The sequence below is a fragment of the Betta splendens genome, chromosome 3 (assembly GCF_900634795.4).
Source record: "Betta splendens chromosome 3, fBetSpl5.4, whole genome shotgun sequence".
In the NCBI taxonomy this organism is placed as follows: Eukaryota; Metazoa; Chordata; class Actinopteri; order Anabantiformes; family Osphronemidae; genus Betta; species Betta splendens.
Window position 1 is genome coordinate 910,168 of NC_040883.2, and position 24,647 is coordinate 934,814.

Genomic DNA, 24,647 nt, shown 5'->3' on the forward strand with positions numbered 1-24,647 from the left:
CAGGTTATTGGCCGGTAGTTGGATGGGACTGTACCCTTTGAGGGATCCTTCATTATCAGGATAGTTCGCCTTTCGGTTAGCCATTCAGGGTGAGTTCCATCCCTTAGCAGCTGGTTCATTTGTGCTGCCAGGCCCTCATGGATTGCAGTGAGCTTCTTTAGCCAGTAGGCGTGGATCATGTCAGGGCCAGGTGCTGTCCAGTTTTTCATACCTGAGACTCTATGTTGGATGTCTGCCACTGTGATAGTCACTGGGTTCTGTTCAGGGAGGTTGCTGTGATCTTCCCTCAGATCCACCAGCCACTGTGCATCACTGTTGTGTGATGCCTCCCTTTCCCATATACCCTTCCAGTACTGTTCAGTTTCCAGCCTTGGTGGGTCTGCTCTGCTGTTATTACCCTGCCATTGAGAGTACACTTTCGCAGGTTGTGTTTTGAACAGCCGGTTTATTCGTCTGGCTTTCTTATCTCTGGTGTATCTCTTTAGGCCAGAGCCACGGACGCGCTGGGTACATACATATATATATATATACATACATATATATATATATATATATACATATATATTATATATACACACTCTATTCTCACCCTCCGCGGGTGGTCTCATCCACTTTACAAGCTCGGGTCCTCTACCAGAGGCCAGGGAGCTTGAGGGTTCTGCGCAGTATCCTTGCTGTTCCTGGGACTGCACTTTTCTGGACTGAGATTTCGGATGTTTTTCCAGGGATCTGTCGTAGCCACTCCTCCAGTTTGGGGGTCACTGCCCCCAGTGCTCCGATCATCACAGGCACCACTGTGGCCTTCACCTTCCAAGCCTTCTCCAGTTCTTCTCTGAGCCCTTGGTATTTCTCTAGTTTCTCATGTTCCTTTTTCCTGATGTTGCCATCGCTTGGTATTGCCACATCCACCACTACGGCTTTCCTCTGCTCTTTATCCACCACCACAATGTCTGGTTGGTTCGCCATTACCATTCTGTCAGTCTGGATGTGGAAGTCCTGTGACTTTACCGATTGGGCTATCCACACACCAACCTGTGCACAGCCTGGATCGACTACAAGAAAGCCTATGACTCAATGCCACACACATGGATCACTGAATGCTTGGAGCTGTACAACATCAACAGAACTCTAAGGGCCTTCATTGCAAACTCGATGAGGTTGTGGAGAACCACCCTTGAAGCCAATGGGAAGCCACTTGCCCAAGTATCCATCAAATGTGGCATATACCAAGGAGATGCACTGTCCCCACTGCTGTTCTGCATAGGTCTGAACCCCCTCAGCCAAATAATAAACAAGACTGGCTATGGATACCGACTCCGGAACGGGGCCACCATAAGTCACCTCCTCTACATGGATGACATCAAGCTGTACGCCAAGAGTGAGCGAGACATCGACTCGCTGATCCACACCACCAGGATCTACAGCTCGGACATCGGGATGTCATTCGGACTCGAGAAATGTGGGAGGATGGTGACAAAGAGAGGCAAGGTAATCCACACAGAAGGGGTCTCACTCCCAGAAGGAACAATAGCAGACATTGAGGACAATTACAAGTACCTTGGAATACCACAGGCAAACGGCAACCTTGAACAGGCAACAAGGAATGCGGCAACAGCCAAATACCTCCAACGAGTAAGGCAAGTCCTATGAAGCCAGCTCAATGGCAAGAACAAATCCCGGGCAATAAACAGCTACGCTCTGCCAGTGATCAGATACCCTGCGGGAATAATAAGGTGGCCAAAGGAAGAGATACAGACCACAGATGTTAAGACACGAAAGCTCCTCACCATGCATGGAGGGTTCCACCCCAAATCCAGCACCCTGAGACTGTACGCTAGCCGCAAGGAAGGAGGCCGAGGACTAGTGAGCGTGAGAGCCACTATCCAGGATGAAACATCCAAGATCCATAAGTACATCAAGGATAAGGCCCCGACAGATGACGTGCTGAGTGAATGTCTCAGGCAGTGGAGAACAGAGGATGAGATGCTGAAAGAGGGACCATCATGGGAGGACAAGCCCTTGCACGGGATGTACCACCGGAACATAACTGAAGTGGCTGATCTCAACAAATCCTACCAATGGCCTGAAAGGGCTGGGCTGAAGAACAGCACAGAGGCACTCATCCTGGCCGCACAGGAGCAGGCCCTGAGCACCAGAGCCATAGAGGCCCAGATCTACCACACCAGACAAGACCCAAGGTGTAGACTGTGCAAAGAGGCCCCTGAGACGGTCCAGCACATAACTGCAGGGTGTAAGATGCTGGCAGGGAAAGCATACATGGAACGCCATAACCAAGTGGCTGGCATAGTATACAGGAACATCTGCGCGGAGTATGGACTGGAAACCCCAAGGTCAAAGTGGGAAACACCTCCCAAGGTGGTAGAGAACGAGCGAGCCAAGATCCTGTGGGACTTCCAGATACAGACAGACAGAATGGTAATGGCGAACCAACCAGACATTGTGGTGGTGGACAAAGAGCAGAGGAAAGCCGTAGTGGTGGATGTGGCAATACCAAGCGATGGCAACATCAGGAAAAAAGAACATGAGAAACTAGAGAAATACCAAGGGCTCAGAGAAGAACTGAAGAAGGCTTGGAAGGTGAAGGCCACAGTGGTGCCTGTGGTGATCGGAGCACTAGGGACTGTGACCCCCAAACTGGAGGAGTGGCTACGACAGATCCCTGGAAAAACATCCGAAATCTCAGTCCAGAAAAGTGCAGTCCTAGGAACAGCAAGGATACTGCGCAGAACCCTCAAGCTCCCTGGCCTCTGGTAGAGGACCCGAGCTTGGAAAGTGGATGAGACCACCCACGGAGGGTGAGAATAGAGTGTATATATATATATATATATATATATATATATATATATTTATATTTATATTTATATTTATTTATTTATGAAACTTAAAAGGAGCAGGCACTGAAATACAAATAAAACAAGGCAAGTAAACATAAAACAAAGATAAAAGCAATAAAACAGTAAAAGCGCTAGACGTCATAACATCTGAGGAGACACTTACGTTCAGAGTATCTGCCTGATCTGAGGCCGCACAGGATGGTGGACAGAGGCTGGAGGTAGCACTGCAGCTCCGCGAGCTGTGAAGAGACAGTCCGGTTAGCGCCACGCTGCCGGAACCAGACCCACAGACGCGCTGGGTTCACGCTGCCGGAACCAGACCCACAGACGCGCTGGGTTCACGCTGCCGGAACCAGACCCACAGACGCGCTGGGTTCACGCTGCCGGAACCAGACCCACAGACGCGTTGGGTTCACGCTGCCGGAACCAGAGCCACAGACGCATTGGGTTCAGGCTGAACCAGGAACCAGAGCCACGGACGCGCTGGGTTCACGCTGAACCAGGAACCAGAGCCACGGACGCGTTGGGTTCATGTGGCCGGAATCAGACCCACAGACGCGTTGGGTTCACGCTGCCGGAACCAGAGCCACAGACGCATTGGGTTCAGGCTGAACCAGGAACCAGAGCCACGGACGCGCTGGGTTCACGCTGAACCAGGAACCAGAGCCACGGACGCGTTGGGTTCAGGCTGAACCAGGAACCAGAGCCACGGACGCGCTGGGTTCAGGCTGAACCAGGAACCAGAGCCACGGACGCGCTGGGTTCAGGCTGAACCAGGAACCAGAGCCACGGACGCGTTGGGTTCACGCTGCCGGAACCAGAGCCACGGACGCGCTGGGTTCACGCTGAACCAGGAACCAGAGCCACGGACGCGCTGGGTTCACGCTGCCGGAACCAGTTCCATTAGGTTCCTTTTGACACCGACATTATTAACTTTTCCTTCAGTCTCCAATGTTCACACTCATCTGAGGTTTTCTGTCCCATCAGATGCTTTCACACAGTGACATCATTACGCTGCTCTGGCATCTGACTGCTTTGTACATACACGAACGTGAACACGTATGTACATATGAACATGTACAGTTTCTGGCCCAGTCATTTCCAGGATTCCGTCTAGTCAAAGGCTTATTTACGTTTCCACAGCGTGAAGCCGGGTCTCAGGTCTGAGTCTATGTTACTGTTGTCTCACCTTGTGCGTGAACTGTTTGTGTTCTGTGTCTGGTTCTGCCCGACCGGTACCGTGCGCTCTGTCCCGGGCCAACAGACACACCGAGGTGAACCCCTGAATGGGCCTGAATGCGTCTTCGTCCTTACAGTCGCTCCTCCTCCTCTTGTGGGTTCCGGAGCAGAAGGAGCTTCTGGTCGAGGACGGCGCCGGTGGCTCCACCACCAGCTCAGGGTTCTGTGGACCGTCACAGTCGTCCTCATCGCTGGCGAGCCAGTCGAGAGAACAATCCGAATCCGACGTGGACATTGTGCCTCTAGATCGTCATCCAACAGAGAGCATCACGGACCTGCCACAGAAACATCCTGTCAAACGTCTGTCAACGGAAGCGATGAACACGGACCCACATCCAGGATAAGACCTGACACCAGTGACTGGAGGTGCTTCTGGACCATCTTTCAAATATTTAATCTTTACTTTGCTTTATCCACATTGAAAAAAACTTGACCTATGTGAACGGGTGAAATTCAAATGAAGCGTGTGAGTTGTAGGTTTTGACTGAAAGGGTCGTGAACGTTAAACCAGAGAGGCTCAGACGTCCAGCGTTTGAGTGGAGGCTCAGGAGCTAAATGGAGACACTGGTCAGTGTCACTGGAGCTTCTTCTGACCTGACATGGTTCACAGTCTACATTTACCCACAAAGTCTCAAAACATGACACAAAATGTGCTTTTATGATAAACTATTAATGAGACAGTACGAAATTAATGACTGGCTAGAATAGAAAAGTTGGTTTTCTACGTTAGACACACTTTACAGGCAGCGTTTTTAGAAGAGCAGTGTTTGACTCCACATCTGCAGATTGTCCTCATTCATGTCATTCACAGTTGTAACCGATGCGTCCAACAGCACAGCGCGGAATGAGTGAAGGTACGGGCGAGCACATTAAATAACCGTCGTCCAACATTATGTAAGAAAAGCATCCAAACACATGGAGCCGCAGGTTCACGTGCACTCACGCTGTTGATACAAGTGACGACGCCGCTCGCTCCAAACGCAAATAATCACGACAGAAGAATGTTCAGGAAGCGTCGACACTGCGGGAACGTCACTGCTGCGGATTTGTAGCAGACGGAGAACCGAACCGAACCGAGCCGAGCTGCGCGGACACCGCACCTCCAGCGCGTCTGTTTTGCGCAGCGTCTTTGCGTCAGTTCGAAGACTTCAGGCGACTCGACTCGTGATGTTCGCTGTCAGAAAGCGGCGCAGCGTCACTTACCAGCAGCCACGCGCGTCTCCCGACCAGGCGGCCGCCGTGTGCGCGCGCCGCTGACTGCGTGAAACCACGAGCGCAGCTGACGCAGGGAGGCGCGCGGGAGTCGCATCCAGCCCGTGCAGCCTCTCCCCGGGCAACGTGTCCGAGAGGGGCGGGTCGCAGCGCCTGCTCACGCACACGAACCGGAAGCGCCCCGCACCAATGTGACCGCGCTGTGACGAAACAATGAAGCCGCCACCGCTTTGAGCGGAGCTCTGCACCAGAGCAGCAGCAGCAGCAGCACGGGACGCGCGGAATGAGCCGAATGTAGTGACACACGCATTCATCAGCAGGAGGTGGAGAAAAGCAGCAAGCGTTTACTTCACTGGAGTCTGTAGATGTATAACTGTAGCTGCCGAAACAGTGAACACGGGAGTCTCATCCTATCAACACTGAATGGACACATGTAAAATGAGACTGAGGCTCTTCTCCAACTGTGTCACAGCTCAATGGGACTTAATACATGAGTGAGACAATCTGTCAGACATGAAGAAGGCAAAGATCCTTCACTACCAGCAAATAAAGCATCTCTGCAGGAACATGTAACTTTGGAGACACTTCATTCAAGCAGTTCTGAGTGCATTAGTGGATCTGATGAGAGACGGTGGCTCCATCCAGCACCGGCCTATTGACTTGCATTTCCTCCCTGCATAAAACAGATGAAACCACAGCTGTTCAAGTATCATATCACACTGGATGAGAAGGAAAGAAAGCTTCAAGCTTTTAACAGTGTCCATTTGACTGTTACAACAGAACCTGCTTCTTTGTGACAGGTCAAAGCTCCAGTTGGTCCAAACACAGAAATGAGCTGAGATCAGCATCAGCCATTTGTTGTCCACATTAAAAACCTGGAACAGTTTGTTTGTTCGTAGTGCTAGTAGAAGCATGTGTGCTCATTAGGATGGTTCGGTCTGTGTGGTAGTTGTTGGGGCACATGGGTCATAATAAATAGTTATATTGAGCAGAAAACCTGGAACATTCAAATACGTTGTGTATCAGCTGGGATTTGTCTGATTTATGCCTTTACTTTGGTTACAATAAAAACTCATTTGTTTCTACTAATTTAGGATTCTGCACAAATTAATCAATAAATCAATCTGTACATCAAAAGCAACAGAGACTCAAATGATTAACATCATGAAGATGGAAACATTCATCATTCACCATGTTCACACTCCTCTCCACTGGATGAAGGACTGGCTTCATCTTTGTTAGTCTAATCTACAATGATTCAAACCTCTTGAACTCATCTCAAGGACCTGAAGCTTTTCCACATCAGCAGCACAGCTTTGTGATGCACAGCTCGCTGCTAATATTTCCACTCTGATCGCTGTCGTTTTTGGCAGCAACATGCAGCTGCTTCAGCAGAACTATTGTGCCGGCGTGATGGGCTGCCAAACATCAGCTCAGATGGCAAACACGGCCTGAACAATCCATTACCTAACAAGACATAATATGATGCAGAGGTGCTGAAGCCGTTGTGTTTGCACGGGAGGCTGCTGCTGCACATTATTGTGTCACGGTCCTAAAATGATGTGTTATTGTGAAACTGTGCTACACAGAGGAGTCGGGGTTGACGGGTAAACAACACTGGCTCTGTTTGTCCGATCATGTGAAAAGTGCTGTTGCAAATCATCAGGACTAAACAGGAGAAAGGTCGTGAGTGACCAATTATCTCTGGTCGTTCAGGCTGCATTGCTCCGTCTGTTCTGAACGGCTCAGCTTCACTTAATGGCATCATGTCGCCGCCCAGTGGACAAGAATGGTATTACAAATTAAAACAACGTTCACACATAAACGGTGTGTTAAGTCAAACAGCAGCTGGATGAGCCAACTGACACACCTGTTCAAGGTGATCAGCAGGAAGAGTTGGAAAACCAACAGGAAGAGTTGGAAAACCAACAGGGCCCTCGAGGACCGCAGTTTGACACCTCTGGTTGAGAGTTTAGTTTCCCCGTGTAATGGTTTTTCATGAGACTTGTACAGTTTTTGAGTTCAATTTCAAACAAAATCCGTTTGTGATCTCACCACGGAACTTATTTCAGTTTAGCAACGGTTTATAGTCACCCGGCACCGGGCCTGTGCAGCGGCTCCTCCAATCACGGTCTCACTGCGGCAGCTTTTAATGTTTACTTCCGTACACACCACGTACTGCGTGTGACGTCACGCTGCCGTTGCTCTGCGCATGCGTGTGCCTTCAGGGCCACGGCCAGTTCACATCTGAGTCCAAAACATGTCACATCGGAACGATCACGTGAACAGACACACACCGGATCCCAGCACGACGTCCAGACTGAGCACCGGGACGTAGAGACGCTGATCGCTTTCTGTCAGACCTGCGGAGCCCATTTTATTATCAGTGTGACCTGAGCTGAGGAGGAGCTGGCTGCCGAGTGCCGCCACGCGCCGCCACGCGCCCTTCAGCCAGTTCAAAAGCACATTCACATCCTTTTAAATAAGCCTGTCAATTACTACCTTTTCCTTTTCGCAGCGGTTGAACTCCTGCTCCACACACGTAGCGCCACCTAGTGGTTCGGATCGCTCCACTTCAACCATCAGGCGAATTGATTCTAAAATCCTGCATCTCCGCTGTTTAATATGACACAAATGATGCAGATCCGGCAAACAACGCGGTGTTTGCTGGACACCGACCCGGCGCCGTGAAGGTTTAAAGCATGAGACGACGTCCGGGCTCCGATAAACGGCTCCGCCGCGGCCACATTCCGCCTTTTACTTGTGGCGCTGAGGAGGAGCTCGCTTGTTTATTCATTCACGTCAGCCCCTCGTCTCTTCCCTCCTTCCTGCCACACACAGCGGGGACCCAGCGCCGCCACTGGGCTCCATATTCACGCTAACCGCAGCCGCGTCGCCACCATACACCGCTTTTGGAACCAGGTGAGTTGTGCTTCGCGCTTTGTTCGTTTTTCGCCTTGTGGAGATGCTTTAACGTGTCGCTGGAGCGGTGACTTGTCCGGCGAGGCTGCTGCTGCTGAGCCGGAGCGGGAGGAGGTGGAGGAGGAGGAGGGCTTCGACCGTAACTTATTAAATTCCTCCCGAGCAGGCTACAAAACGAATGCGCCGCAGGTCGCGGCCGTTTCGCCGTTGACGACGGGCTCTGGCGGTGCGCGTTCGGCCGCGCCACCGCAAAGAACCGCTCGATGTAGGTCAGCAACTACAGGCAAAATGTCGTCTTTTCTTTTTTTACTTCTACATTCTCTCACGCCACAAACAGATGGCATCGAGAGGGGGCGGAGAGCGGGGGAGCAGGCGCGGAGAGTAGGGGCTCCAGCAGGCCACCGCAGCCCGGCTCTGCCCATCACCAGGCGGCACCCTGCGCGTCAACAGCCCGCGCGTCGAGCCGCGCCGCGCCGCCGCGCCGCCGCAGGCCCGTCTTCAACAAAGTTTCCCTCTTAAGTTGTTGAGTCTTTCCCTTTTAAAGATACAGTCAGGTTTTCTTTGACTAGCGGGTGCTGGCGTCTTCTGAACAGACAGGAGCGTAACGCACAGTCGACGCCACGTCGAGGGGAAACACTGCAGCAGAAAGCGCGTGGCCCCCGGGGACAGCAGACGCGTGAGCGGCCGCGGCGTCTGTGCGTCCTGCGGTGCGCGGGGACCGGCCTATTAAAGACGCGTCCGGTGGTTGTGTGATCGATGGAAACATTGAAATGACTCCGCAGCACTTGTCTCAGATTTGATTCCATGCAGTTAACTCGAGCTACTTTGCTTGAAACCGACCCATTTCTGTGGCTCTGAATTAACCAACGCACCCCCTGGCGCCTGAAGGCATCGGGGCTTCAGCTGCTGCTGCTGCTGCTGCTCACCGACTCGGTTCTGGTGACGCTGTGTCTGCAGCTGCTCACCTGGTAGCAGTGAGTCCAGCTCCACCTCCGGATCCGTTCCTGTGCACCTCCTCTTGACTGGTTCCGGTGCAGGACCGGTCCGTTGCCTGGAAGCTGTTGTGAGCCTCTGCTTGATGTCACGTCTCCTTTCACAACATTCTAGTTTGCTGCTGCAGTTCCTGCTCCCTCGCGGTGACTCGTATGAGCCACTGATACCGAGGGAGTCTTAGAAAAGGAAACCAGGGTGGAGCAGACGTTACGCAGGACAGATGAACATGAAAGAGAAAACAAAGTTGTCATCAAGTCCTGGTTGGACTTCAAGGCTCCGAGTTTAAGAGTCTGTGCTCGTCTACAGTGATGAATGAAGTTTGGATCAATAATTGTGTTATTATGCTGCTTCTGCTGCTGCTCAGGGATCATAAACTATTGAACCATGGATCATCAGTGGCAGGTGACGGTGTGGGAGGAGGCTCCGCAGCACATCATCCACTACTCGTCCAACAGAAGTGGATCCAGAACATTATACAGCACACGTGTGCTCACTGAAATACAGGCTTTTCCTCCTCGTCCAGGCTTTGGTGATGGAGCTGTGCTGGGCTTTAGAATAGCTGCTGATGGTGTCAGCACATTGCAGTGCTCGGCTGCGCTGCAGGCTGCGTTAAGAAAAAAAGAGGCTGATGTTTCTAGAAGCACAAAGGGCCAATGAGCAGAGACGCTCTGCTGAGCTGCCTCCAGAGAACGGGCCGCTCTGTCTCATGTGCGGTGCTGTGCAGCGTGTTGGTCTGTGTGCTCGCGGTTGTTGACAGCGGATTGTTCCGATGTGAACAAGTTGACGGTGCATTGCGTCCCTGCGACTGCGTGCCTCTGACTGCGTGACTGCGTGCCTGCGTGACTGCGTGCCTGCGTCTGCGTGCCTGCGACTGCGTGCCTTCCACTGCGTGCCTGCGTCTGCGACTGGGTGCCTGCGTCTGGGACTGCGTGCCTGCGTCTGCGTGCCTTCCACTGCGTGCCTGCGACTGCGTGCCTGCGTGACTGCGTGCCTGCGTCTGGGACTGCGTGGATGCGTCTGCGTGCCTGCGACTGCGTGCCTGCGTGGATGCGTCTGCGTGCCTGCGACTGCGTGCCTTCCACTGCGTGCCTGCGACTGCGTGCCTGCGTGCCTGCGTCTGGGACTGCGTGCCTGCGTGGATGCGTCTGCGTGCCTGCGACTGCGTGCCTGCGTGGATGCGTCTGCGTGCCTGCGACTGCGTGCCTTCCACTGCGTGCCTGCGTCTGGGACTGCGTGCCTGCGTCTGGGACTGCGTGCCTGCGACTGCGTGCCTGCGACTGCGACTGCGTGCCTGCGACTGCGTGCCTGCGACTGACAAAATGTCATTTAAAGTAAATCGGTATTAACATTGTCCTTTAACTGAACACAGTTGAACTATGTTTAACGGCTGTTACTCCGTTTGATCCAGACTCTGACTATTGAATGAACACCTGATATGTAGTTGTGTAGTGGTGTCCATGTTCCCAGCAGTAACCACGCAGTTTGAACCCAGGGTTTCCAGGCATTGGGTTGATTAGTGCAGTAGTGTAGAGATGAGCCCATGTAGTGATGACTGGACCGGTTTCATGCAGAATCTTCACGCAGACAGCGTGGACCGTGTCAGCTTTGGTCCGGCTGCTGCTCTGTCTGTCCAGCTTTTACCGCGTGAACTTGTTACTCGTGGTCTCGTGAGGCGTTTGGGTCTGTCGGCCCGGAGGCGTCGAGGCTTTCTCTCATTGCTTTGGTGGCTGAAGTGCTGATGCGGCGTCGTGACGTACGGGTCCGTTCTCGGGAGCCGACTCTTCCCAGACTCGTCCTAGTTCATGCAGCTTGGTGTAATTTTAGCTCGCGTGTCTTTGCGTCTTTACTCTTCTCTTCTCGTCCCGGTCTCCTCCGTCCGGTGACTTATCTCTGTAGTTGTTCAGTTTGTGCATGTGTCGCTCCTGCTCCTTTTTTGCCCCAGGGAGCCGGAGCCAGAACAAACTGTGCTGCTTTGATTGACACCTCCAGTTGCTCGGCGATGACTGTCGATATGTGCACGGAGGCTGTGAATGGGCAGAAAGCGGTGACGCTGCTGATTTAGACGAAGAAGTGAGTCGCCTGTAAATAAAATGATGAGTCAGCTGATCGGCGGGCAGCAGGACGACTCCACCCACGTCCTGAGTCGATTCAAGAAGAATCGATAACAGCGTCACAATAAGTAACGTTTAATTCACTAACTGTAATAAAATGTATGAAATGTGTTGGATTTAACATGAACTGGTTGTTTTAATACACGATGAACGTCACAGTCGTCAGAAACGGCTTCAAGCACCAAACTGGTGAATATTATAGCTTTTAATTTCAGGTGGACTGATGAGCGTTGAAGCTTTTAGCAGTGGCTTTGCTTCGTATTTACAGCCTTCCATGAATTCCTCTGGGAGACGCTGCTCAGGCGTCTGCTCCTCCATCCGTCGTCCACCAAAGGTCAGAGTTGCTGAAGGACTTGGCTTTAATTTCTTCCTCTCTCACAGATCTGTTGCTGCTCGTCCACCTCCATGTTTGTGTCACTGAAACTGGATGAATGATGTTCAGTCCCAAACTTCCGCTCCTCGGGTTCCTCACGCCTGCGTGGACGTGAGCGTCAGGTACACGTCCGGCTTCATCCAGGAAATTTAAGGGGGAACTTTGTGCGTCACTGAACGAATGGAACCTCTGTTTGAAATGTGAACCTAAAGTGGCTGATTTTGTGTCTGAGCCGGTTTGCATGATGCGTTTAGGGAACAAACTCCAAATCAGACCCGCGACGTCCTTTCTTCTCAAACGTCTGCCTTCAAACTGGGTTTGTGTTGGGATGGAGGCGGCGCGTGCATCGCTGTGAAACCCGACTCTGCACTTCAGTTCTGTGTGGCGTCGGTTCTAAGTTGTCATCAGAACCTTCCATGAATGTGCTGGATGACACGCTGACAGGCGAAGGCGAGTTGAGGTGTTGAACGTCTCTGGCGCTGGTGATGTTTTGATGACATCACGTGTTCTCCAGGTGGCGTCTGTCATAACGGCGTCCCCACTTTTGAGCCTCCGGTCGGCGGACGTGCCGGCTGAACGCGGAGCTGCGGGCTCCAATGGCCAGTGAAGGCAGCACAGGGCACCTGAACGCAGCTGATTGTTGGTGTTGGACGTGTGAACGGCACCACTGCCTTTTGTCTTTTCTTTTGCTGCAGCCATGTTTGTGAAAGAGGGTTCTGAGCTCACTCGCTCCCGTTTTTCTACCTCTTTCTGTTTTTTCTCTTCCCCTCCCCCTCCTCTCTTCCTCTTTCATTCTCCCCCTCTCTCTCCGGCTCTCGGTTTCCATCACGCGTTACCCCTCCCCGTCCTCTTTCTTTCTTTCTCTTCCTCTCTCACGTTGCACACTGCCCTCCCCTCCCTCCTCTCTCTCACTCTCACGTTGCTCCCTGCCCTCTCTCTCTCTATCTTTCTCTCCTTTTTTTTCTCTTTTCCGTCTCTCTCTCTCTCTCTCTCTCTCTCTCTCTCTCTCTCTCTCTCTCTCTCTCTCTCTCTCTCATCTCTTGCTTCTCTCCCTCTACATCCTCCCCTCCCCCACTGCTGCCTCTCATTTTCTACCTCTCTCTCCGTTTCATTTCACTCACTCACTCGCTCGCTCAGTCATTCGCTCACTCCCCTCCCTGGCCTGTTCTCTTTACCTCCTCCCCTCCCTCCCCCTTCAATCCCTTTTTCATTCCATGCAATCATCTGTTCTCTCCCTCTCTCTCTCTTTTACTCTATTACGCCCCCATTTTGTCCTCTGCTGTTCCCCCCCTCTCCTCCATGTTCTCTCTTTCCTGTTGTTTACCACACTGCGATTGACGTTTATCATACAAACTTTATTTTATTCCTACAAATACCAACAGAATGTCGAACCCACACCACTTTTCATCAATGCACCTTGGATTTGTGATATTTACTGGCCTTTACTGGCCATTAGCAGTAACCTGAATATAATCCGGTTCTATTCACCCTCACACTGACTCCTTAAAATCAACAAGTGGTCAACCTGCTGAGCTTCACCAAAAAAGCCCTGATGATTACACTTTATGAATCTAATCCATGTGTTTAGAACCTCTTTGCCAAGGTTCTGTTATTACAGCAGACAGATGAGGTGATCCACGGTTCTGAGCCAACATGGCTGCCGGGCTGATCGCTGGTTCTGGCTCCACCGTTGATGCTTTACTCTCCTCTTTGTTTTGGGTAAAAATATCTTGCTCATATTGCTGACCTTGCTGCAGTACTTCACCGCCTCCTGCAGTCCTGCATAGAGCCCTGTCACTGCTTAGGATTAAACCAAGCGTTGCTGAGCTTCGTTAAAAACATTTATGTTCCTGTTTGACACACGTGGTTAAAGCACGTCAACATCTGCTGTCACAGTGAACCAACAACGGACTCGTCTCTGCTCTTTGATTGTTTGAATGGAGCTGCTTCCTCCTCATCGTGTTCCAGTTGGACCTGCGTCGCTCTGTGGTTCCCAGCTTCCGTTGCCTGTTTGGCGGGATGTGCTCGACCTTTGCCACCTTTTGACGCCCCGTCATCGTCTCTCGTTTCAGGAGATGAGGTGGAAGTTGTTGAGCGTCTTTCACTGAGCACCACAGCATCTTCATTAAACCCTGAACTCTAGTCTGTTTCCTCCTTCATCCATCATTCCTTCTTCTTCTTTTACCGCATTCTGCACCCCCCCCCCCCCCCCTCATCTCTCCTTCTCCCCCTCCCTGTCTTTTCCTCCAGTCTTCTTTCCTTCCACTCCCTCCTCCTCTGTCTCTCTCCTCCATTCGCTCGTCTCGTCATCAGTCACCTTCCATTTCTTTCTCTTCTCGTCAGTACATGAAACCATCATCCACCACTTTCCTTACTCTTAATTCTTGCTGGATAAAACTCGGAGGTGGAGGAGTAAAGATGAGCAGATGTGGTGGTTCCACTGGTCCAAACTGGGTTTTTGTTACGAGGACTTTGCTCCTTTATTCTGCATCTGTCTTTGTGTCTGAAGAACATTTCTGTTTATCATGACGTGACATAAAGTCACTATCGACACCAGAAGAAGACGACGAAGCGTCTGAAAGGCGGGTCGGCGTCTGGAGGCGGGCCGTGTTGGCCCCGCCCCCTCAGCCCTCGCGTATAAGTATGGGCGAACGCAGCCTGCTCTCACTCAACGCGCGCTAAAGAATGAGATCCTTAAAGCACCTGAAGCCTCACAGCAGGAGGAGCGTGGTGAGTTCACTGACCTCCCTCTGCGTGTGTGTCTGTCTGTTCAGGGGGAGTTTATTGAGGCGGTGGGCGACAGGCAGGTAGGACGCTGCTAGCAAACGAGCTGACGGTTGATTTGACCCAAACTGAGCTGTAACTCTGTGTGTTGATGCTCCTCTGAGCTTCCTGCTCTCTCGTCTGTTTGACTTCACATTCTGTCTGGCTTTTATTTGGACCGTTTCTTGCTTCCTCTGTCTCCTGGTCGCTCGCTGCCTCTCCCTCCCTCCGTCTCTACATGTCTTTCTTTCTTTCTTCCTTCCTCTTGCTGCCTCACACTCACCCTCTCACTCTTCCACCCAGCTCCCCCTGCATCTCTGCCTCTCCAGTGTCTTTTTCGCTCCCAGCCTCCTCCTCCTCATCTCTCCTTCACTCTTCCTTTACCTTTCGTTTCTTTTCTCTCCTCCTCCTCCTCCTCCTCCCATCCACCAGACTCCTGCCCGCTCTAAGCTCTCTCCTGTGATTCTCTCCCTCCTTCTCTCTGTCTCAGCTCTTTTCTCTCTCTGTTCTGTCTCTTGCTTTTTTGTTTCCTAATCTTGCACTGGGTTGTGTGTTTATGTGTAGATCACACATCTAATTCCCACAACGCACACACAAGCCATACATGGTTAGCTCTCTGGATTTGGATGATGTCCTCCATAGTTCCTGTGTCTCTAGATCTCAAGATTTGTCTTATTGTAGTGAACCAAGTGATCTGGTCATTTGAAAATAGGTTAGTGTCTGAAGCAGGAAGTGGTCTCAGGGCTTTGTGATGTAATAAAGGCATCTCTGAAATCACACTGTGCCTCTTTCTCCCTTCATTCTGCGTCTCTGGGTAGGGAAACGGTGACTGGATGATGGCTTTGATAAAGGAAGCACTGCTGCATTTCAGTCTTTTCTTTCTTTGTAACAGTTGAGCATGTGTTGGTGGCTCTTTGGTCAACGGTGTGTTTGGACAGTGATGTCTGACGGTAAAATACGAAACCAAAACCAAGGAGTGGCTTCGTTTCCCCAGTTACGTTGCTTTAATGACCTGTGACCACGTGTCAGTGGCTTCATTGACTGTGTGTGTGTGTTTGTGTCTCTCAGGAGGAGGCGAGCCGGCGCCTGGGTAGATGTGAGCCCAAGGTAATGGCCCGGCTGGTGGACACAGGCACACAGACAGATCCGGTAGTTGTGCTGTCCTTGGCCCAGGCCGCCGTGCTAGGTCTCATATCACAGAATGAAGTGTTTGGAGCTACCATCGCACCCAACGGCTTCTACACCGGCGAACCCAAAGAGTCCCCAGCGCCCCCAGTAGACGGAGTCGACTACGAGTACGCGGAGCAGCTTATCGGAGCCAACGGAGACTATCTAGGAGACAACTTGGGAGAAGACGGCCAGATGCAACCCAGCTGCAGCCAGAGGAGGTGGCAGCAGGCGCCGCCTCAGCATCCAGACGCCAAGATGGTCCTTCCCGACCGCCACGGCCTTCAGGGCGGCGACGTGTCCACCTCCCACGTGAAGGGGGAAGGCGTGAACTCTGCGCTGTCCTCCTGTGTCCACATGCTGAACAATATGGCTCCCAGAGGCGGTTTGGTGCAAGTGGACCCGGCCACACTCAGAGGCACCAACAAGAACTGTGCAGAGTGTGAGCGGGAGGCGACCAACCAGCAGCAGGCCACCGCCCACGCTCACCCCCCGGCCCCGCAGGTGGCCCACAGGGCCGCAGAGGCCCACAGAGGGCTGCAGGGCCAGCGCCCGATGGGGGCCCACGGGCGAGGGGGCCGGGAGGACGAGGACGAGGCGGAGCACCAGGCGAACAACATGATGAAGCCCACGCAGCAAGAGGAAGCCATCAGCAGCTACTTCCAGACCAGCGAGGTGGGCAGCTACGACTCGGGGGAGATGGGCATGGGAGGCGAGTACGAGGACGGCAGCCAGAGCATGATGTGGACCGACAGCGGCGGGGCGGCACAGCACCAGCAGCCTCCCAACCCGCAGCCGCCTCGCCGGCACGGCGGCCGCAGGGTGGACCGGCTGGACATCAACATCCAGATCGACGAGTCCTACTGTGTGGATGTGGGGGATGGGCTGAAGCGCTGGAAGTGCCGCATGTGCGAGAAGTCCTACACTTCCAAGTACAACCTGGTCACGCACATCCTGGGCCACAACGGCATCAAACCGCACGCCTGTCCGCACTGCGGCAAGCTCTTCAAGCAGCCCAGCCACCTCCAGACCCACCTGCTCACCCACCAGGGCACGCGGCCCCACAAGTGCACCGTGTGCAAGAAGGGCTTCACCCAGACCAGCCACCTGAAGCGCCACATGCTCCAGCACACCGACGTCAAGCCCTACAGCTGCCGCTTCTGCCGCCGCGGCTTCGCCTACCCCAGTGAGCTGAGGGCGCACGAGGTGAAGCACGAGCGCGGCCGCTGCCACGTGTGCTCCCAGTGCGGCATGGAGTTCCCCACCTACGCCCACCTCAAGCGCCACCAGACCAGCCACCAGGGCCCCCACACCTTCCAGTGCACAGAGTGCAACAAGTCGTTCGCCTACCGGAGCCAGCTCCAGAACCACCTGCTGAAGCACCAGAGCCCGAGGCCATACACCTGCTCCCAGTGCGGCCTGGAGTTTGTGCAGCTCCACCACCTACGTCAGCACTCGCTCACCCATAAGGTACTGGTTCATAACACACACTTCACCCACTGACACCTGGCCAGCTCCGTTTGGGGTGACTAAACCTTTTAGGAATTTCAGAGTTTAGCATAAATGCTAAAGGTCCGTTTGACTGGTCCAGACTTTTCACCATGCTGGTAAAGAATTGGATTTAAACACAGAGCCTTTTCCCGAACTTTCAAGCATCCTGCTCATCTTGACACGTATCCCCCTAAAAGCAGCTGCTGAACATTAGGGGTTAAAATCACGTGATCCGTCTGTGGCCTGGTAGCTCAGCAGGTAGAGATTGGCCTGGGAAGCAGAAGGTCACAAGGTTCAAACGAGCTTCAAACCCACCAGTCCAGTAAGACACTGGAGCATGGCCAAGCCCACTGCTTCCCCAGGGGAGGGATGGCTCAGATGTACTGTACATACAGAATATGTATGGAATACTGCATTGTATAAATAGAAGGGCCTTCACTTCTCCCCCTGGTGGACGACAGCAGCTGTGCAGACCGTGGGTGAAAGAGCTCTGCTCACACAAACGCTGTCTCTTGACCCACTAGTGACCTGTAACACATCGCTGCTCTTCCACTTGCAGACGGAGACATTGTTTCAGATGAGCCTCAAGGCCGTAAATTTTGAGTCCTCTGCTCTCGTGACCTGTTTCTTTGTTTATTTCCTGTTGCTGAGATTATCCAGGGCAGAGAGAGGACGAGTAACGATGGTTCACATGACGTGGCCAAAGAAATCATCGTCATCTCGCAGACAGTATGTGACTGGCAGCACATAACAACCTTAAGTTTCCTTAACCTTAAGTTGTGTCCAAACTGTCCTTTCCTCACGCTGCCTATTTACCCAAAGGTCTGTGGATGATTTATTGTAGGCTGCAGTAAAGCTGTAAGTTTAATACAGCCTCGTGTATTTGTTTACATTTGGTTTGAAGCTGTTTGTTATGGAGTCATTCAGGGAAACTCCCTCTGACTGATGGACCCTCGTTCGGCTTCTGCAGGGCATGAAAGGACACAAGTGCGACGTGTGCTCGCGGGAGTTCACCCTCTCGGCCAACCTGAAGCGGCACATGCTCATCCACAACAGCGTCAGGCCGTTCCAGTGTCACGTCTGCTTCAAGAGCTTCATCCAGAAACAGACGCTCAAGACCCACATGATCGTCCACCTGCCCGTGAAGCCGTTCAAATGCAAGGTGCGAGCGGTTTTAGAGAGCGGAGCACAAGCGCCGTGGAGCCGGAGACGTCTGCGTTGACGCGTGCACCCGATGTGCACAGTCCCAGCTCTCAATCCTAAACTTCTATCTTGCAGGTTTGCGGCAAGTCCTTCAACAGAATGTACAACCTTCTGGGCCACATGCACCTCCACGCCGGCAGTAAGCCCTTCAAGTGTCCGTACTGCACCAGTAAGTTCAACCTGAAGGGGAACCTGAGCCGGCACATGAAGGTCAAGCACGGAATGGACGTGTCACCGGAAGGACAAGGTGAGCGCACGCGCTGCTCGCTGCCTAAAACACAGCGATTAAACGATGCCATCGCCTCATAAGCTGTTCTTTACGCACCGACACACAGAACTCGTCGTAGGGTTGAGTCTTGTGTTTGTTTTCTAGAAGTCCTTCCAGAAATGGAAAACCAGGGGGACTATGAAGGACAGAACTTCAGCTTCACGTCGCCGGACAACATGGACAACAGCGGCTCCCAGAACCTCACCAAGCTCACTACAGCCAACATGGAGGACATGGAGGAGTACTACAACTTTGGAAAGGATACCAGCAACTACACTACACCTTAAGGAGACACGCCGACGCTTTGAGGTTCGTCCCAACTGACGGACTCTGGTGGAACCAGCAGGAAGACGCTCCAGCTCTGTTGGCCACTGTTGAACGTCTAAAGTTCCGTTTGTGGGATAACAACACTAACAGTCGAGTATCAGCGATCTGAAAAGAAAAGCCTGCGTCGGTTAGGATCCTAACCAAGCCTCCACCTCCACTATATACTCACTGTATATCCAACTTTTGATACGTAGCCACAACATAGTCACATGTTCCTAATAGCCTCTATGTTTCTACCGTTTCAGTAAGTTGTGCTTTTTGCACAGGACAACGTAGCTTTTTTTCTTACAGGGCACTTAACTACTACGTGCTGCAAGTCCGAGCGTCGGCTGAGTCGCCCTCTCTGTACAAATGATTCTGGAATCATTGGATCCATGTAGTGAACATCCTGCTCCAGAGTTGAATTTCCAACTGAACTAAACAAAGCACTTTTCTAGAGAATGTCACTTTTCTGTGAAGCCTGGACCCTTTGCCTTGTGGAGAAGAGCTGGGGCAGAAGACCAGAGTCTGAACCCCTGATGGCAATATTATTAAACACAAACATGCGTGTTCAGTTAGTTTTCATCCTAGACTTCCTTCAGTCAGTTCACAAAACGCATATGATGAGTCAGCAGGTTGAGTTTAGCATCTTACGTCTGAGACTGTTTTCACTTTACTGTCAGTTCAACGCATTTAGAGAAATGTCACCTTTTCCAGGGGAAGAAGACTCGACGCGTTGAATCCCATCTGAGCTTGGTTGAAATGAAGTGGACCGACGCCGGTCCCGCTGTTGGTCGGCTCCCCGTCCTGCCGTGCAGGTCAGCCTCCACATGCACAATAAACCAGACGGATGGTCCACTAGTTCCTCTTCCCACGAGGAATATGATGCTGAGACCTCATGGAGATTGACCATGAATTATTTAATAAAGCTCCTCTAGTTTAAATGTTCGCATCTGTCCTGGTGTCGGAGGCGTCCTGTCGGGTTTGCTTCGGTCTTCGGTCTCTGCTCTGAAAACACGGTTCTACTGACCACTGATTTTATTTGATAACAAATGATTTGCTGTGGTGCCATCAGTGACCTTTTAAGGCTGGTGGCATTTATCTTTTCACACCTTTCAGTTCCAGGAGACTCGTCCCTCAGAAACGCTGTTTCTGCACGCATACGCAGATAAATGCATATGATCTGTGGGCTCCTGCTGGTGCGCTCAAGTCTGTACGCTCCACCTTAAAACAACTCTGAGCACTGAGGGAGAGCTGCAGTGGCTGATCTGCTTTAACGTTCAGTGGTTCTGACTGCAACATCTGGATATGCCGTTTGGCCATGAGCTCATCTCTACTAGTGCCACAGCTGGGGGGAGGGAGGAGCACGGAGTGGAACCGGTGCCTGATGGTCCTCCTGAGCCTCGGACCGGACCAGTGTAAGCCTGCGCTTTGCTCCTTAGATTCAGATTCTTTACACTTCAAATCACTGCCCCTTGTTAGTACAGGAGCTCTAGAAAAGAATGTTATGTAGGTAAGCAAGAACACACACGGTGATTGGGAATCATTGTTTCTGCTTTATGCTTCAAGTTACAAGCATCAAATCTACATGGTCCATTTTAATTAAATGGAGCTAAAATGTCCTTGACATGTTTTTGAAGTTAACATTAATGTGCAAGCGCTTGATCCAAAATAAAAAAGACTGTTTCCAGTAGGAAGTGAAGTCAGTGCTGTGAAGGGGTCGGACCCGTGAACCTGTCCACCGGTCTTTGTCTGATTCTCATCACTTGCCCAGAGCTTTGTCCAGGTTGGTCTTGATGGCATCCAGGAAGTCGGACGTGTTGACATAATGCTCGTTCAACTTGCAGCTGGAGGATCACGGAGAAGCTTCGTAATTCATTCTGCTGAACACTGGAGGCAACGCTGTGCATGCGTGAACTCACCGGGACAAGCCGTGGATGCAACCGGCCAGATCCTTGGTCATCACACCATGTTCCACAGTTTCCACACAGACTCCTTCTAACGTCTGTGAGAACCTGCAGAGTTTAGGTGCAGAGTGAATCATGACTCTGGAGTTGCTCACATCACAAACAGGAGTGACACCAAGAAGGTCCTACTTGATCAGATCAGGATTCCCATCCAGTTTGCCTCTGTGCTCCAGTCCCCGGGTCCAGGCAAAGATGCTGGCGATGGGGTTGGTGCTGGTTGGATTTCCCTGAAAGACAACCACACAGAACCAGCGTTTGTACAGCGTTCCACCCGTCGTCCTGTCAAAGCTTGTTCCATCCGCTGAGGCTGAACCAGGCAGAGCTACAGGCTGAACCAGGCTGAACCAGGCACAGCTACAGGCTGAACCAGGCACAGCTACAGGCTGAACCAGGCACAGCTACAGGCTGAACCAGGCACAGCTACAGGCTGAACCAGGCACAGCTACAGGCTGAACCAGGCACAGCTACAGGCTGAACCAGGCACAGCTACAGGCTTAACCAGGCTGAACCAGGCAGAGCTACAGACTGAACCAGGCTGAACCAGGCTGAACCAGGCACAGCTACAGGCTGAACCAGGCTGAACCAGGCAGAGCTACAGGCTGAACCAGGCACAGCTACAGGCTGAACCAGGCACAGCTACAGGCTGAACCAGGCACAGCTACAGGCTGAACCAGGCACAGCTACAGGCTGAACCAGGCACAGCTACAGGCTGAACCAGGCTGAATCAGGCTGAACCAGGCACAGCTACAGACTGAACCAGGCACAGCTACAGGCTGAACCAGGCACAGCTACAGGCTGAACCAGGCACAGCTACAGGCTGAACCAGGCACAGCTACAGACTGAACCAGGCACAGCTACAGACTGAACCAGGCTGAACCAGGCAGAGCTACAGGCTGAACCAGGCAGAGCTACAGGCTGAACCAGGCAGAGCTACAGGCTGAACCAGGCAGAGCTACAGACTGAACCAGGCACAGCTACAGGCTGAACCAGGCACAGCTACAGGCTGAACCAGGCACAGCTACAGACTGAACCAGGCTGAACCAGGCAGAGCTACAGACTGAACCAGGCAGAGCTACAGACTGAACCAGGCACAGCTACAGGCTGAACCAGGCACAGCTACAGACTGAACCAGGCAGCGCTACAGACTGAACCAGGCAGCGCTACAGACTGAACCAGGCAGCGCTACAGACTGAACCAGGCAGAGCTACAGGCTGAACCAGGCTGAACCACCAGGCAGAGCTACAGGCTGAACCAGGCAGAGCTACAGGCTGAACCAGGCAGAGCTACAGACTGAACCAGGCTGAACCAGGCAGAGCTACAGGCTGAACCAGGCTGAACCAGGCTGAACCACCAGGCAGAGCTACAGGCTGAACCAGGCTGAACCACCAGGCAGAGCTACAGGCTGAACCAGGCAGAGCTACAGACTGAACCAGGCTGAACCAGGCAGAGCTACAGGCTGAACCAGGCACAGCTACAGACGGAACCAGGCACAGCTACAGACAAACCGTCACTGAGTGACAGCGAGCAGCATCCAGACGTGTCTGGCGCCACCTGCTGGCGCAGGGTTGGGTTCTTACCCGCTGGTGTTCACGGTAGTGCCTGGTCACGGTGCCGTGAGCCGCCTCCGCCTCGATGGTCTTACCGTCAGGACACACCAGCACCGACGTCATGAGGCCCAGGGAGCCGAAGCCTGCAGAACACCGAGCGTTACTCGGCACCACCAGAGGAAGACGTGCTTGAAACGCACCACTTACCTTGAGCTAGAATGTCCGACTGCACGTCTCCATCATAGTTCTTACAGGCCCAGACGAAGCCACCAGAAGACTTCAGAACCTGGGCCACCATGTCATCGATGAGCCGGTGCTCGTACCAGATCTTCAGTCTGTCGAACTCGGGTTTGTACGTCCTGAAAGACATAGAAGAATAAAAGCAAAGGCTAAATGGGCTCGGGACGCTCCAGGGCCCCGGGTTCCGCTACTCACTTCTCAAATATGTCTTGGAAGATGTCCTTGAAGCGGCCGTCGTAGGCCTTGAGGATAGTGTTCTTGGTGCTCATGTACAGAGGCCACTTCTTCTGGATCGCATACTGGAAGCAGCTGTGAGCAAATCCACTGATGGACTGAAGGGTCCACACATTAAACCAGGAAGTGGAAACCTTATCTCAGACTGTAAATAAGCCTGTTACCTCATCCGTGTTGTACATCCCCATCCCACAGCCCCCTGCGGAGAAGTCGTACACCTCCCACTCCTTCTGTTTGCTCCCATCAGCTGGAGAAAACACTAGCGTGAACTTTCCCGGCTGCTCGACGACAAAGTCTGTGGCCCTGTACTGAGACGAGAGACCGGACCTGGAGGTGAGAGGCTTCAGTCACGTGAACACGGGTTCATTCCTACCTGGTCCCCGAAGGCGTGTCTGCCGATCGTGATGGGCTGCGTCCAGCCAGGAACCAGACGGGGGATGTTTTTACACAGGATCGGCTCACGGAACACTGTTCCTCCCAAGATGTTCCTGATGGTTCCGTTTGGACTCTTCCACATCTTCTTTAACTTAAACTCTGAAATATGCGTCACGCCCTTTGACCCGTGTGCCACTGCTTCAACTTAGCCTGAATAAAGTGGTGACGCACCTTCGACGCGGCCCTCGTCGGGGGTGATGGTCGCACACTTCACCGCCACGTTGTACTTCCTGGTTGCGAGAGCCGAGTCGATGGTGACCTGGTCCCCGGTCCGGTCTCGGTTGGGCAAACCCAGGTCGAAGTACTTCAGCTCCACGTCCACGTTGGGCAGGATGAGCTGTTGCGTTACACACCTTATCAAGCTTCAAATAACATGACACGAGTGTAGTTGCTTTGTAAAAGTCAGTGCTAAAAAGCTTCCAACTTTCTGACATTTGCTATAAATGACATAGTGTAATTACTGCATTATTCTACTCGTTCCCCAGGTCTCTCCAACAGCCCTGCTGCTGTAGCGGGAAGAAGGGAGCGCACCTTGTCCTTGATGAACTCCCAGATGATGCGCGTCATCTCGTCCCCGTCCATCTCCACCACCGGCTGCTCCACCGTGACGCGCTTCGTGGCGTCTGAAACACGTGATCAGTGGGCGAAGTGTTGGTCGCTGCACCTTCTTTACTGAGAAGCTGCTTTTATGACGCCTGATAGCAGCTTTTACCCGTCACCCACTTTTCGCGGTTGCGTCGCACTTAAATATAAAGAACTGTCACTGGACCACTTATGGAGCCAATGGTTCCGTTCTACCCAACAACCCAGTATCATACTGTAGGTGCCACAGTTGTGCCGGACACAAGAGTTCTGGCCGGACCACGCACTGCTCTGGTTCTGGGTTCGGACTTACAGCTTCGCCGGTTCGGTGTGTCCCAGCGGACGGAGACCGGTGCGAGCGCCGCTGCGGCACTTCTGGACCGGGTCGTGAGAGCCTTCAGGTAGGTCGACATGTTCCCGTGTGTTCCGGTCAGCGGAGCTGCTCTCACTTTGTGAATGAACGACACGCCGGCAAAACGAGAAGTCGTGACGTCGCGCGTATTGGAGGGTTCTACACGTCAGCGTCGCTTCAGTATGCGTTGCACTGATTGGCTAGTAGGGAACTCCGGGCCAATCGGAACCAGGCGTGTTCAGTGGGTCAGTTCGACAAGTTCGGTTTTCCCTTTCGGTCTCGTCCTTCACGTAGCTGGTTGCTCGACTTTTCTTTAAAACTAACGAAGTGAGGAATAAAAGGAAACGTCCGAGAAATGTACCTGTCTAATAACGGTTCATCATTTTC

The 24,647-nt window shown here is 52.6% G+C and overlaps 3 protein-coding genes across 20 annotated transcripts in view; 1 reads left to right on the forward strand and 2 right to left on the reverse strand.

Annotated features, from left to right (window-relative positions):
- LOC114852183 (uncharacterized) overlaps positions 1 to 10,079 on the reverse strand; it is a 27,614-nt gene extending 17,535 nt beyond the window's left edge. The window contains exons 1-3 of one of the 9 annotated variants that reach the window (XM_055507514.1): positions 9,194 to 10,079; positions 4,045 to 4,369; positions 3,019 to 3,094 (exon numbers count right to left, since the gene is read on the reverse strand). In XM_055507514.1, coding sequence (XP_055363489.1) covers positions 3,019 to 3,094; positions 4,045 to 4,329 — 361 coding nt within the window. In that variant the 5' untranslated portion in view covers positions 4,330 to 4,369; positions 9,194 to 10,079. Of the gene's footprint in view, positions 1 to 3,018; positions 3,095 to 4,044; positions 4,370 to 5,037; positions 5,747 to 5,846; positions 6,460 to 7,176; positions 7,326 to 7,361; positions 7,509 to 7,808; positions 7,948 to 9,193 lie in introns of those variants that run through there. The other 8 variants (XM_055507520.1, XM_055507513.1, XM_055507518.1 and 5 more) reach the window with 8 other exon arrangements.
- znf710b (zinc finger protein 710b) lies at positions 8,072 to 19,847 on the forward strand. Of its 8 annotated transcripts, none has more exons than XM_055507509.1 (7): positions 8,084 to 8,228; positions 11,714 to 11,827; positions 15,537 to 17,105; positions 17,787 to 17,855; positions 18,097 to 18,288; positions 18,405 to 18,576; positions 18,703 to 19,847. In XM_055507509.1, exons 3-7 carry the CDS (start codon positions 15,579 to 15,581, stop codon positions 18,882 to 18,884), a joined length of 2,142 nt encoding a protein of 713 aa, XP_055363484.1. In that variant the 5' UTR covers positions 8,084 to 8,228; positions 11,714 to 11,827; positions 15,537 to 15,578; the 3' UTR covers positions 18,885 to 19,847. The 8 variants fall into 8 exon arrangements, with proteins under 8 accessions (XP_055363481.1, XP_055363484.1, XP_055363485.1 ...); XM_055507508.1 differs by lacking the exon at positions 8,084 to 8,228 and adding an exon at positions 10,395 to 11,400; XM_055507505.1 differs by lacking the exons at positions 8,084 to 8,228; positions 11,714 to 11,827 and adding an exon at positions 12,704 to 14,435 and having other exon boundaries at positions 18,703 to 18,906; positions 19,621 to 19,847.
- A 592-nt stretch (positions 19,848 to 20,439) lies between these two features.
- LOC114852186 (isocitrate dehydrogenase [NADP], mitochondrial-like) lies at positions 20,440 to 24,474 on the reverse strand. 3 transcript variants are annotated; one of them, XM_029144390.3, is made up of 11 exons: positions 24,222 to 24,474; positions 23,858 to 23,949; positions 23,498 to 23,663; positions 23,265 to 23,425; positions 23,056 to 23,199; positions 22,853 to 22,989; positions 22,625 to 22,776; positions 22,448 to 22,560; positions 21,000 to 21,097; positions 20,826 to 20,918; positions 20,440 to 20,750 (listed from the first exon to the last, which is right to left on the reverse strand). In XM_029144390.3, the coding sequence occupies exons 1-11, from the start codon at positions 24,319 to 24,321 to the stop codon at positions 20,666 to 20,668; spliced, it is 1,341 nt and encodes a 446-aa protein (XP_029000223.1). In that variant the 5' UTR covers positions 24,322 to 24,474; the 3' UTR covers positions 20,440 to 20,665. The 3 variants fall into 3 exon arrangements, with proteins under 3 accessions (XP_029000223.1, XP_029000225.1, XP_029000224.1); XM_029144392.3 differs by lacking the exon at positions 24,222 to 24,474 and having other exon boundaries at positions 23,498 to 23,688; positions 23,858 to 23,955; XM_029144391.2 differs by lacking the exons at positions 23,858 to 23,949; positions 24,222 to 24,474 and adding an exon at positions 23,788 to 23,807 and having other exon boundaries at positions 23,498 to 23,688.
- Between the last annotated feature and the right edge of the window lie 173 nt (positions 24,475 to 24,647).

Bases quoted from the DNA above. Each gene is read 5' to 3' on its own strand.
- znf710b (XM_055507504.1), top strand. From the start codon at position 14,391: ATGAGATCCTTAAAGCACCTGAAGCCTCACAGCAGGAGGAGCGTG. The intron at 17,106-17,786 runs GTACTGGTTCAT...GAGATTATCCAG, and splicing joins AGCACTCGCTCACCCATAAG to GGCAGAGAGAGGACGAGTAA. The intron at 18,289-18,404 runs GTGCGAGCGGTT...TCTATCTTGCAG, and splicing joins TGAAGCCGTTCAAATGCAAG to GTTTGCGGCAAGTCCTTCAA.
- LOC114852186 (XM_029144390.3), bottom strand. From the start codon at position 24,321: ATGTCGACCTACCTGAAGGCTCTCACGACCCGGTCCAGAAGTGCCGCA. The intron at 23,950-24,221 runs GTAAGTCCGAAC...CACGTGTTTCAG, and splicing joins CACACCGAACCGGCGAAGCT to ACGCCACGAAGCGCGTCACG. The intron at 21,098-22,447 runs GTAAGAACCCAA...GTTGTCTTTCAG, and splicing joins ACTACCGTGAACACCAGCGG to GGAAATCCAACCAGCACCAA.